The 13360-nt window shown below is 49.2% G+C and overlaps 1 protein-coding gene across 7 annotated transcripts in view; it reads right to left on the bottom strand.

Moving 5' to 3' along the window:
* POGZ (pogo transposable element derived with ZNF domain) overlaps positions 1–11487 on the bottom strand; it is a 36022-nt gene extending 24535 nt beyond the window's left edge. For 3 of the 7 annotated variants that reach the window (XM_080569995.1, XM_080570000.1, XM_080570001.1), the window contains exons 1-2: positions 11124–11487; positions 388–512 (exon numbers count right to left, since the gene is read on the bottom strand). In XM_080569995.1, coding sequence (XP_080426121.1) covers positions 388–511 — 124 coding nt within the window. In that variant the 5' untranslated portion in view covers position 512; positions 11124–11487. Of the gene's footprint in view, positions 1–387; positions 513–6609; positions 10847–11123 lie in introns of those variants that run through there. The other 4 variants (XM_080569997.1, XM_080569999.1, XM_080569996.1 and 1 more) reach the window with 4 other exon arrangements.
* Between the last annotated feature and the right edge of the window lie 1873 nt (positions 11488–13360).

The following is a 13360-nucleotide window of genomic DNA, read 5'->3' as shown; positions in this document are numbered from 1 at the left end:
CAGGAACACGAGATGTGCTGAATCACCAGACTCAGTTATCCCTACAACAAGATGTAGCCTCATCTCTGTTCCAGATATCAGGCTGACACTTGGCTTGATCTTGACCAAAAGACCAAGAAAAAGTAATTCAAAGGGCTAAACAAAAGCTTATTTATTAAGTATGTCAGTCTACTTCACCCACACACATTACTAGGGTAAGCGTTCTTTTTTCCACGCACCAGACTCAAGTGTTACATGCAAATACAGATGTTGAAATAGTTACATCACTCATTAACAGGTTTTTTAGCTATCAAATAAGCTTACTTACTGGATAGGATGTAACCAATCACTGCCGTTTCCCTTTAATACCCGTAACTGGAATAATGCTAGACTAAAATAGTTAATTACCCGTAGCAGTTTTATCAACTGAGTTATAATCCTCAACAACAGAATCTTCAATCACATCACTGATTTTCTGCCATGGCTCCAGCTCCTCCTCCTCACATTCCATAAAAAGGTCTGTGTCCGCCATCCTGCAAGGGGAAAAGAGGAAAGCCATTTATTGGGTAGCTGCATTCAGGCAGCAAAAGTTTCATTATAAGAACAACTCTAATGCCAGAATTACCAATAATGTTTTTATTTCCCAGTATTCCAAAGGAAAAAAAAAAAAGCTGCATATTTTCAGGTTCCTATTTATTTCTCAGGTTATAGAAATGACTCCACATCGTACTTTAATAGACTGTGCTTCCTTTTCATGAAAATCAATGAAGTTTGTTTAACAAACCCTTGGTTTTAACTAACATTGCAGCGGTTTTGCCTCTCCTGCACGACACAGCTAAGTTAACAGCTTCAGAAGCAGAATTCCTTGCCCTAGAACTCAGTACCTTTAAATAAATAACTCAAAAAGAAGAGTCGTAGTTTTTGTTCAGTTCATGGTTTTGAATATTCTAGGATTACTGCCAACATTCAAATGAGAGACCGAATATCCAAGCTTCAATGAGTAAGAAACGTGCACACAAACACGTGAACAGTCCACAGCCAACCTCGGACTCCTGTTCTGATCAAACCCGTGCGTACCCAAACTCCTGCGTGCTGCTCCAGCCCCGTCCCCTGCTTATCTCCTTGTACCAGCCCGGAACCTGACACACGATTATAAATCAGTTCAGAGAGGGGAAAAAGAAAAAAGTAAAGGGAATTTCTGCAATTAGACCCGTAGTTATTGTCTTTCAACTCAAACGAATCCCTGGAGTAAAGTACCCAGTTCATCTTTTTCACGCTACTCATTACTTGGTGCAACTCTTACGTATTTATTTAGAGGAAGACAGACGATGACAACTCCAGGTTTTTTGTCTCTTTCGTTCTTGCCACCCATCTCTAACACTTTTATTGCTGCTACGGCCTTTTGAGACATAGGGATGCAGCAACAAAGGTAATTAGATAACTGAGGGGTGTATCACTGCTAATATAACGATGTTATAACATTGCAATTCTCAGTGTTACCTTTTGCTCCGCTATTTACACACCTTCCAATTTTGTTTGCTTTTCTGGGCACCACGGCACCCAGAACAGAAGTTTTTATAGATCTGCCTACAGCAAAAGTCAAGTATTTTCTCCTGGGGCTGCATCTAATCCAGGCCTCAATGAAATGTAAATGTGTATGTGCTTAATGCCAAGAACTCTATTAAACATTCAGAGCATCCAGCCAGAATTAAAACCAAGGAGATTCACAACGATCAGTCGTCTCAAGTGTCCTACAGAAGCTCTTCTCAGAGGGACAGTTACCACTGGAGTTCTCCAAACAGCTGACTTTTCGAATACTACTGACATCGAATCAGTGGAGCCATTTCCAACCACACTTTGACAACCTGCAAGCCACTGAGCCAAGCGGCTTACAGCAGCTTTCTTACAGACCTAATTTTGCACCGTTTCAGGATTTGGCTGTTTCCAAACTTCACAAATAATGCTTACGCAAAGTTCTAATTCTCCTTAATAACACATTTAGGAGTCTTTAACCAATGTAACTACATCCAGAAGTTCAACTGCATTTTTAAAGGAACTAATGATTATAATAAGATACCACAAAAAATGGATTTCCCGTTCTCCTACCTGGGCTAGAGCAAAAAAAGAATCATTTCCTTCCACCTGCCATAAACCACTAGGGAGGACAGAGAGTAGAACAAGTGGCAGTTCTGTGCTGCAAGGGAGTGGGAATAAACATGTCTAGGAGGGATTCTGCTCTTCTTGATCACATTTTTGGTGGCAAAAAAAGCTGTTATTGCATTTTGTCTTCTCTACTACCATTTGACAGCCATAAAAATCTGATGAGGAATGTTCTGACACATACTGGCCAAAATAAACAGCTTATAATAAGGGACAAGCAAGAAAACAATCCAACTCATTTGCAGACAATCTGTGTTTTCAAATAGCCACAGAAAAGAGTGCTGACCAGAAGGCTTCAACACAAAATAATATTTATTAACTCACTGCTGAAAACCTGGGATAGAAAGAGTCCCAAAATACAAACTGGATTAAGTCATCATAGAACGATTAAATTTAAGTCTCATATAATTAAGCTATGTCCACCTTATCCCCCCAAAAACCACCGAACCTGTTACAAGCATCGGTTTGTAAATCACTCTAGAGCGAGGATTTACAGGAGTGGCTGTTAAGACTGTGCGCAGCCACTCTGTGCAAGTGCAATCTTTGATTTTTTTGTGTTGTGCTATATAATAGCTGCAAAACAAAGCCACAAGCATCACAAATTTCCCACAATACAAAATTCAATCAAAACAAAATTTCACCAAAACCTGAAGCAACTGTCTAAAGCAGGTAGGTCTGAGACACACAAGAATCGTAAGCACTTGTTCCTGCTTGCCAAATTCACACTGCTAGCACTTTTTCCAAAGCAGCATATGCAGTTCCCTGCTTTCCCTGTAATACAGACAACCTCTTAGACTGCCATTTTTCTGTGCTCTACTTGCCTGAAAAGGATTTGTAGAGCTCATATTGTTATGCTGTAGTCGTACGATGGTGTTTCGCTAGGAAATGCTCGTTTTAGTTCTACGCCTGGTTATCCTAATACACATAATTCTCACTCACCACTTGTAATTCTGAAGCACATTAATATTTGTTTTAAGAATAATATAAAGAGCTATATTTAAAGGAAACCCATCACACCACTCACGTTCAATAGCTGATCTCCTCCTCCTCACTCTTCATGTCAATAAACAGCAAAGATAATTCATCGTATTACTCGTACAGCTGTGAACGCCTAGTACTGCCGTTACTTCTACACAGACACAAAGCAGCAGCTCTTTTAACCGAACTGCTTTATGCCTGTATTTCCAACTGGCAGTGTGGGAATAAGTTCAATGCAGCTATCTGCATGCCTCACAGTTTTGTGTATTTTGGGGAAGAAACTTACACAATACAGTAAATAAAACCCTTCTGTATAATTTCACTTGTGATCTCTACGAAACTCAATTTGCCCTTCCTTTATGAAGGCCTTTAACAGAAGACAACAAGCCCTCAAAGTCCAACCCATCTTACAAATAACTTACTCATACTGAAATCACCTTTCCTACTTTCCTACTCTTTCTTGGGGATGACAGGGACTACCTAAAAAGACTGCGCAAGTTGAAGGTGTTTGCAGGCTCGTTCAGCTGTCGGGAAGCAACCTTTGTAGAGAAGTACCTACTTCTTTGTATCTCTGTCACTACAAACATACATCAAGGAAGATATAAAGAATCATGTTTCTTTGAGCCCGGGTAGAACAAGAGAGAATCTCTCTTCTCACCACTCCAAGTCCTTTTCAGCCAACTTTTAACCTAAAACACGCTGTTCCTCAAGAACTTCAAGCGACCCGGCTCCTTCCATATACGCCTTCCCCGCTCTGATGCTCCCTCCAGGGCACAAGCACATCTCCGTGGCTGTTTTCTCCTTGCCTTTATCACCTTCCTGGCCCTGGCAGGCATTTGGAGCTGAGGGAAATCCAGCGACGGCTCAGGCTCGCCAAGCAGGCGAAGGGAAGTGAACGGCTCTGCGCCAAACGGCGAGGCTGAGCGCTGCACGTGCTACCTGCAGGCGACGCCGAGACGGACGTGCACCAGCCAGAGAGCTACAAAAGCAATCAGGCCCGGGAAACGTGGTCTTCAAGGAACAATGGAAGGACCCAGGGTGGTTTAACCTACAGAAGAGCTAACGAAGCGCAAATCTTCTTCATGGACGTGACAGGCTAGCGCAAAGCAGAAGGAAGAGACGTGCTCTCCACATCCGTGACAGAACCGAGACACGAGGGGCTCAACGTGAAGAACAGAAGATTCCAAGCTGGACACCAAGAAAATCGGCGTATATAGCATCAAGGAGGCAGGGTGGGTTCGGTGTCTTCCTGGGGACGCTTCCAGGCCCGTTTTCCCACAGCACCGTGTAGCTCATGAACCGCACGAGTGTTACTGGGTATTTCTGCATCGCTACAAAACAGCGAGCACGTTTCGGCACTTCGTGTCACTGAGGCTTTTGCTAGAGGAAACAATTCTCCAAACAGTTAATTCTTTTCATCTTGCTGAATACACAAAGCGTTATTAATAAATATAGCACACACACCAAATTACCCCAACTTAACGTATTCAAATTGCTGCTTATAAATACAGCAGAGAGCACAATTTTTCACTGAAACGTATGCCTAAAATTAGCCTACTTTGTAAACTTCTTGTGATCCACGAGAATGAAAGAATAGCCATAGCTGTTTACAAAAAAACCTAATCTCTTGTCAAATAAAATTAATTAAGAAAAAGCAAAACTTCCTGTAATAATCCCAAAATGCAATTAACCAAGTGTGCTACATGAAGCTTAAGAAAGCTCACATTCTGCACAGCACCCCGTACCTGCATGCTCCAAAGACCCCGCGAGCTTCTTCATTTACATAAAAACTGCAGCGGACAGAAAACTGCATTAACCACATTTTAAGGGTGGAAAGCAGAGTTCAGTGGAACGAAGTGACTCGCCAAAGCTTCTTACAAGAACGAGGGGCTTAGTCAGAAATAAAGAGGTGCCCAGCCCTCATTCACTTCATTGAACAAAAACCCAAACTTCCTCCAGTTTAAGAAAAAAAAAAAATCATTTTTTGGATGACAAATTACACGAAAACAGACTCCTAGAAATAAAGCTCTGAAATAGAGGTTTATGCTGGAAATCTGCTTAGCAGAGGAAAGCAGGAATCCAAGAGCCTTAAATCTTATTTTCTTTGCCTGTTAACATAAACTTTTTTTTTTTTAAATTACAAAATCTTATCAAAAACAAGCAAGATCTCCTAGGAGATGCATACAAAGATCTCAAATGGGTGCCCGCCACAACCGATCAATAACTACATATTTATGATTTTCAATATTTGTGCTTCACAGAAACATCTAGAAAAAAATTTCTCCGTGAAGCTTCTAGGACAAAGCTGCTCTTAGCTGGCAAAACCGGTGGCGCTCACAACAGTGCTATTTGTCTGGAATCATATTACTCCACGCCAGACAAGTAACACTGCCTTAATACTATAGTGATGGGCAGCCTATAAATAGCCGGGATAAATAACCTGATCTATTAATTAAAGCGTGCACATATGTCTACCCAGGAAGGCTAAAACTACAGAGGAAGTCTTCGCACAGATTGTAAAAATATATTATTCAACACCTCATAATTATTCAGAAGATGCAAAGACAAAATGCTAAAGAGACTGTAGTTACAAGCTTCTTTTGACACTAACTCACATTATGCGCATAGTATTTCATCTGTTCTTATCAACCGAACTAAGAAAATGTCTCCTCTCTTCTATAACGTAACAGCTTTGTTTTTCAAAGCTTTGATCTTGAATATTTCTGTATGTAAGAAGCCTTTGCTCAATAAAATGATTAAGCCCAATGATAAATACTCTACATTTAGCTTTTCAGCACATAGTTGGCAGATGCTCGGTTGAAAATATGGATGCCAAAAAAATGAGAAAAAAATTACAAAGTGTTCTAGACACGCTGCAAGAAATAGAGCCCTGAAGACTGAAAGGTATTTTCTCTCCCTTTTAGTTGGAAAACGGGAGAAGACCTTCAGGGGAAGAGCCAACATATATTAGCTCTACACAAATAACCGGCACGACTGCAAGATATAAACCCTTCATTTTTTGTCAGCTGATGTGGTCCACGCTCATTGTTGCGATATAGGGGGGGAGAAAGCCACCAGCCATTCAGTCCTGCATTAAAAGGCTGGCACCTGATTACGTTTTCTGATCAAAGTGATTACCTTTACCAAGGGAAGCCCAACAAGAAAGAATTTTTATTCCCACACAGCCAAACAGATTACCCCATCATGAGAAATCCTTTTCTTTTCCCCTGTGCTTCACTGCCAAAAAAGCTACCCAACTCCCTCGTCGTTTCAACCAAAATCTGGAATCCGGTCTAAGATCCACTCGCATTTATTTACCAACGAACCACTTTAATATAGTCAGAAAGGTACCAGCCAGAATCCCTAGGGGCTGCTGTTGTATTCTCCAGACAAAATGACTGAACAGGTAGGAAACACAAAACACTGTAGTCTGGTTTAAAACACCACTGGCATTTTCAAGCTCCCCAAACCCATAAATAAACAAATTAATACTTAATCTAGTTTCTCCACCGAAGTGAGGTGGCAAACAAAGGACTCAGCTTCCATTCTGTAGGGTTTGACTCGTAAATTCACTGACTTACAGCAATGTAAGTGGAGAGAATCAGGGCCCAAATGTTTTCTATTATCTAAAGCACCTGTGGATAGCAGGTTTTACTTGACAGCTGCAGAATAAGGCAGCTGTGTCTCATTGAAGTGATCTCTAAAAGATGTGTGGTTATATATTTACAGTTTCATTCACAGCTTGATACTATTTGACACAAAGCAAACAAGTTATGACATACATATGCTGTATATACACACACACTTCTTTTAAAAAGGACTTCAAATTAATGACTCGTTCACAGCGTTCTTCAAAATTCGCATGATGGGATGCGCTATTCTTGCTATGGAGGCTTCACTTTCTAAGGCTTTTAATTAAAAAAAAAAAAGTATAAATAAATCAGTACTTGTCAGGGCACTGCTGGTGGCCCAATTTCTGCCTACTGGGTGAAATCATCTGCAGCACAATCAGCCTTAAGGGCACGCTAGCGGGTCAGAAGTAAACACGCGCTCCGTTAACACAGGTAACTTGGTAAAGCAAAAGGAGGAATTTTGTTTAAAGGCGGAACCACCGGGAGGGACAGGGAGCACTCTCCCGGAGGGACAGAGGCTGCCTACAGAAGTGCCAGCACAGCCGCCAGCTTCACCGACGGGAGAGCGGAAGGAAGGGTCTGCTCAGACCAAACGCAGATTCGGGGAGCAGGGAACCCCGGCTCCGACCTGGGGCAGACCTCGGTGGGGCGCGCTGCCCTTCTCCAGGTGGGAACAAATTCAGCAAACTCACGATTCAAACGCGCCTGTACCCCGACCATCGCAGAACGGGGAGCACATTAAGTCGTTCTAGCAACAGCCATGCCAGCCCTAAGGGGTACTGCCAATCCGGGCCAAATCCTAGAGCTCCAGTCACAAATATGTCTTCAAAAAAGGAATATAAATTCATGTGAATTGACAACGTAAACACAACCAAGTATGCAGCGACAATCAATCCAGCCAGTAGCACGTTAACATTACCAAACTACTACTTTTTAAAAGAAATAAAGTTTCAGCTGACTCCAGCGGGGAACCCACGCTCACAGCCGACTATTTGTGACGAAGGACCGAAGAAAAGTTGAGGAAACAATGAGGAGATACCTCCACAGCTTCACAGATGGGTCTCGCACCTCCCAGCGGCACACAACCCCGTGCTAACTTCAATTTCAGCACCAAGGTGACTCTTGTAGGCACCCCCCAAAGCCCCCACCTCACCCAGCGGTGCTGCGTGTGGCGACGCAGCAGTTTGGGGCAGAGCCGGCACAAAGGAATCAGAGAACAAAGCGTGAGCCCCTGAGACACCCCTGCACAGGGAATCTCTGCAGCAGCCTCAGCAGCGTGGTGGCCTGGGGAGCAGGCGTACCCCCAGGGCAAACTGCACCCCACCGGCACCACCGAGCCGCAGGAAACGCAGCGCTTCCAGCCTGTAGCAAAAGGCAGGGAGGCTACGCGCAAACCGTGCCCCAGAACATTACATTCTAGCACCAAACGTATGAACTTTGTTCATCCTTCTGGCCGAAGGGTTGTCGGTTTTTACGCCAGTCTAGGTTTGCTAATGGAGATTTAATTGTGGCATGGTTTTAATGCTATCAATCCTCTCCCCTGACTCCCTAAGGAGTTTCCTAAGGGAAAACACTGACATGAAAAATACATATTAAGAATTAATTGACACTTAAATTTTCTTCACCACTTGCTATAAAACCACCTCTACCCTGACAGTCCAGAGAAGAAAATCTAAAATATAAAATTGAGGATCTGTCTTTAAGAGACCCACAAACAAGCTTGAGATGATTCGATGCACTCCAAGACAAGAATTAACATACAAATCAACTTCTCTCGTCCAAGTTCTCCTTCTGAATGCTCACTTCTCTCCATTTTGTCTTAACCTCGGTGAACACGCAGTCTCGGAGTTCCTTTCTTGTTGCTTGTTTTTCAAACTCACTTTTAATAACGCGCACTCAGTGGCAAGGAACATCTCGTAACTCCTTAAGAACCAAGAAACCTGATGAAGTTACATTAAATGCAAATGAATCCTACGATAAAGGTTTCTGCTGTCAAGACATGCTGCAATCCCTTCCCTGAAAGAAAGATAATGCTCTTCCGTGGCTTATAACAAATAACTGGCACAGCTTTAAACTGATACAATCTAAGTGATGAAAATATTGGATGATGTTTTCATTACTGTTTATACGGCTATTCATCATGAGCAACACCTCCGACGTGAGAGAGCAGGTGAAAGGAGCTGTGCGAGTTGAATGCCAGAGTTCAACAGCCACCTCCTTCAGAGCAAGGTGAGTTTACTTTCTGTTGACTGATGTGGTTGACTTGGCTTTGCTGGGTACTGAAATAATTTCAAAAGGCATATTAAGTTTTCTATGAATGCTATCATTTAAAGTCCTCCATTTTATTAAAGGCTTTGATGTGTGCGATGCCGACTAATTAAAATCTATTATCACACAGTCAATTTTAACAACTGTTATCTACCTTAAAGTTTGAACTGCAGAGTGATGAACACAAACTGCTTTCTGCTATTTGTCTCTGCAGACCGGCTTAACGACTGCCTTCAAGCTGCAGGCCTGGCCTTCGAGGGTCCAAGAGCAGGTCTGCAGCTTTCCTGCAAACTTCTCGTTTGGGAGGAGACACGCGGCGTGCTCCGCTCGCTGCGCTGTGGAAGCAGGTCCACTTGAGCGGAGACAGTTGCAGGGTCTCTGACAGTATCTGAGCAGCTGTGGGATCCTGCACATAAACAAGGTAACTGTACCTAGCCACAAACACAAGACCGACTGTAAGCAACACGTGCAGAACCCCACGCCCAGACAGAGCTTCGAGTGGAAACAGGGAGCGAGCTGTCTGGGTGGGCAGCCCCACAGAACTACGGCCTTCCTTACGCTAGTAAGCGCACAACCAGAGGGAAAAATAAACAAATACGTGCATGCAGTAAGCTAGGCTTCACAGTCAAGGATGAAGCTTGACATCTGCAGCAACCTCAGGCTACCAGACAGGATACGGTGAGATCCAAGGTAGGGAAGACGCAGAATTTGTATATCCTCACAGAGCGTTTCCTAAAAGGAGCAACAGATTCCCCCATCCTCTACCCCCTCTTCCGCTCCCTCACTCGTGCCCCATTTGGTATGCCTCGGTGACAGCTGCAACTGCTGCCAAGTTAATAAAAATAAAGCTGTGTGTGTTGTCATGTGTGGCGTGTTTTCTGCAAGGGTGTTGGGCAGCGGGATCCGTGCCTCTCCCTTGTCTCCGCGCCACACCACAGAGCAGGGGAAGGCGCGGGGAGCCAGGATGCCTGGGTTCCCCAGCTACCTAGGAGCAGGACCACGGCAAGGGCCGGGCAAAACAGCACCTGGCTCCTTCCGATGCCCACGCCTGGCTTTCAGCACCCGGGGCCAGGGGTGCTCTGCACGAAGTCCTGCCGTGAACCCGACTCTTCCTGAGAGGAGCCGGCTGCCGGCGTGCTGGGCAGCACCGCGCGGTGCCAGCGACGGGGCAGGCAGGCCGGGGGCTCGCCGCGCACCACGTCCCCGGCATCACGTCGCTGAAGGGGCCGGGGCCGGCCAGGAGCCATGGGGAACAGGCCCACGAGCCCGGGCAAAGCACGGTTCCCCGCTCCGTGTACCGGGATGCGCTCGGGATGAGCCCGTTCCACTGGGGACAGGGGGACGCAGGCCCCGGGCAGCGGCGACACCGCTCCTGTCACCAGCCCGGGCGTCCCCAGCGCCACAGCGACCCGCGGGGGCGGGGGGACACGGAGCGGGGGGCTCTCAGCCCCCGGCGGGGCGGGCGGGGCCCACCGGGGCCGGGAAGCCCCCTCGGGAGGGCGCCGAGGCCGCTCCCCCGGGGCAGCGCCGCCGGCCCCGTCCTCAGTTTATTGTGGCTGCTGAGAAAGGGAGAGAAAAATAATCCCCGTGCCCAACATGGCGCCCACCCAGCGCCCGCCGGGCCGGGGGAGGCCGGGCCGGGGGGGGGGGGGGGGACGAGGCCGGGCCCCCCCTCCCCCGGGGGACGGGCACCGGCGTGTGGCGGGGGCGGGCGCCGGGGAAGGGGGCTGCGGGCGGAGGGAGCCGCCGCCGGTGCCGCCTCACCGCCTCCCCCCCCCCCCCGTGAGGGGGTGTGTGCGGATCCCTCCGCCTGCCCCCGGCCGAGCGGCGGCGGCGCCGCGCTCCGGGACCCGCGGCGGCTCCTCCCCGGCCCCCGCCTCGGCGGCCGAGCCCTGCCCCCCCCCCCCCCCCCCCCCCCCCTCCGCCGCGCTCCCGTCGCGAGGCCGCTTTGTGTACGGCGCGGGCTGGCCCGGCCGCCGCCCCCCGCTCCCCTCCCCTCTCCCCCAGCCCCGGGCGGTTCCAGCCGGTTCCAGCGGCCGCCCGCCGCCCCCCCCCGCCACCCCCTCCTCACATAACGGGCCGCCGCCGCTCCGCCCCGCTCCTCACCTTCCGCGCCCGCTCCGCGCTCCGCCGCCGCCGCCTCGCTCCTAGGGCGGCCCGCGGCCCCCCCGCGCTGCGCCGCTGGCCCGGCCCGGGGAGCGGCAGCGGAGGGCAGGTGGCATGGGCGGCGGGCCCGGGGCGCGATGCTGAGGGGGAGGAGGAGGAGGAGGAGCGGGAGCGGGCGGCGCTGCCGCTGGCCCCGGCCTCTCGCCGTGCGCGCGCAGGGGGCGGCTCCGCGCCTCGCGCCCCCCCCCGCTCCCCCCCCCCCCCCCCCCGCTCGTCACGAGAGGGAACAGAGCCCGCGCGGCGGGCGGGCACCCGGCGGGCGGACGGACACAGCGCGCCGCGCGCACACACACACACACAAAAAGGGGACCTGGCCGGCGGAGGGATACGGTGACGTCATTTCCTCCTGGGCCGCGAGGCGCCGCGCGGATTGGCGCGCCGCGCGGTGACGTCACGCGCAGGCCGGCACCGCCTCCCCCTCGCCGGGCCCTGCCGAGGTCGGCGCGAGGGCCGGGGCCGCGCGGCTCCCCCCGGGCTCGGCGGGGGCGGCCCCGGGGCCGCGGGGGGCGGGGGCGGCCCGGGGCTGCGCCCCCCCGGCCGTGCGCGAGGCCCCGGCGCGGCCTCGAGGCCCCGCGGCCCCGCCCCGCCTGCCCTCGGGGCGGCCTCCCGGGGCCTCGCCCGCGGCCCCCTGCCGGGCCGCCCCCGCCCGCTGCGCCCCGGCCTCGCTGGGGCCCGCGGGGGCCGTCACCGGCCCTCGGCGCGCGGCGCGGTCGCCGGCAGCGCCTGCGGGCAGCGGCAGCCGGGCCGTGGAGGCCGCGGGGGGGTCTCGGCCACCGGCGGGCGGCGTCGTCGTGGCGTCGTCTCGGCGCCCGGCGCTGCTGTCGCGGGTCGAGCCGGCCGCCTCTGCCCCGCAGGGTTGAGGTTGCGGGACGGGAACCGTCATCCAGACACGGCGATGCCTCTGGCAGCCAGGCGGTGCTGGGACCCAGACCTGCGGCGTGCCCAGTAACGCGGTCCTGGTGTCCCCAAGCCACCAGAACGTGCGTCCAGTGCTGGAGGAGGCTCACAGGAGCTCCTGGAGACCTGCCTGATAAAACACGGAGAGAAATCGCTTCCCTTCTGCGAGGCTCATAATTACAGCAAAAGGGGACGCAAATGTCACCCCCCAGGGACAGCTCCCGGAGGAAGGCTGTGGATTAAACTGCCCTAAACTTCCCCGCAGGTTCCTTGAGGTCAGAACAGAGGAGGTGGACCTGGCACTAAGCAACCTCGGGAGCTGTCCACTGAGCGGTGAAGCTATGCTTCAGTGGATGCTAATGCCGATATCCAGCCTTATGTATGTAAACAGGCCAAATGTAATCAAAGCAACTATCTAAACGCTTAAAATTGTACGCTTGCTTAAGTACATTGCTGGATCAGTGCCATCAGTTTCCTGTACTGTCAAGCCGACAGATCTAATCAGTGCCTACATTTCTCCCTAGCATAAATTCAAATGGTTTATGTCTTTAATAATATAGTTATTATTGTGAATAATTTAGTAACGATGGACCACATGGCTTCTAGCTGCATACAGTACAGACAAAACTCTGAACGTAGTATGGTGAAAACTGGTAATACATATTTTTACTAACAGCTAACATATTTGACACTTGTATAACTATACACTTTATAGCTGCTAACATATCTTCAACCTACTTTGAAATGTTATTTTATTTATTCTTGAAAACACTCGTACAATTTTGATAAGTAGCATGCTTCCCAAATGGACCCCCTTGCTGTGATACCCATGTGATGCTAAAACGTGATTTATTATTCTGCGGTTCATTAAACAAGCACAATAATTTTCTTCTGATGGTCTTCGTGAGTTACCAGTCATTCTTCCTAGTTTCCACAATGCACCAGACTACTCCACCTCATACTGGAGGGAAGTGTTTTCACTTAACTGTCGGTCTGTCACCTATAAATCATGTACATGTGCAATACAAAGGGCTGCGTTTTCTTCTGTGGTTATGCCGCTGATACTAATAAAGAACAACATTATCACTAGCTACGCGTTTGTATTCCTGATTGTGCTTCATGGCCTCTGCCTTAGAGGCACTTTTATTTAATTATTTAAGGTAATACTAGCAAGTTTCACTTGATTTTTTTTCAGAAACATAGTCTGGAAACAGTAGCTATGAGTAAAAATGATTTTTTCCTTAAATGGCAAGGAAAACAGGCACTCACACTGGCACTGC

The sequence above is a fragment of the Anser brachyrhynchus genome (genome assembly GCF_964034855.1).
Source record: "Anser brachyrhynchus genome assembly, chromosome: 28".
NCBI lineage: Eukaryota > Metazoa > Chordata > Aves > Anseriformes > Anatidae > Anser > Anser brachyrhynchus.
The sequence above is the reverse complement of the archived record's forward strand: the minus strand, read 5'-3'. Positions and strand labels throughout refer to the sequence as shown.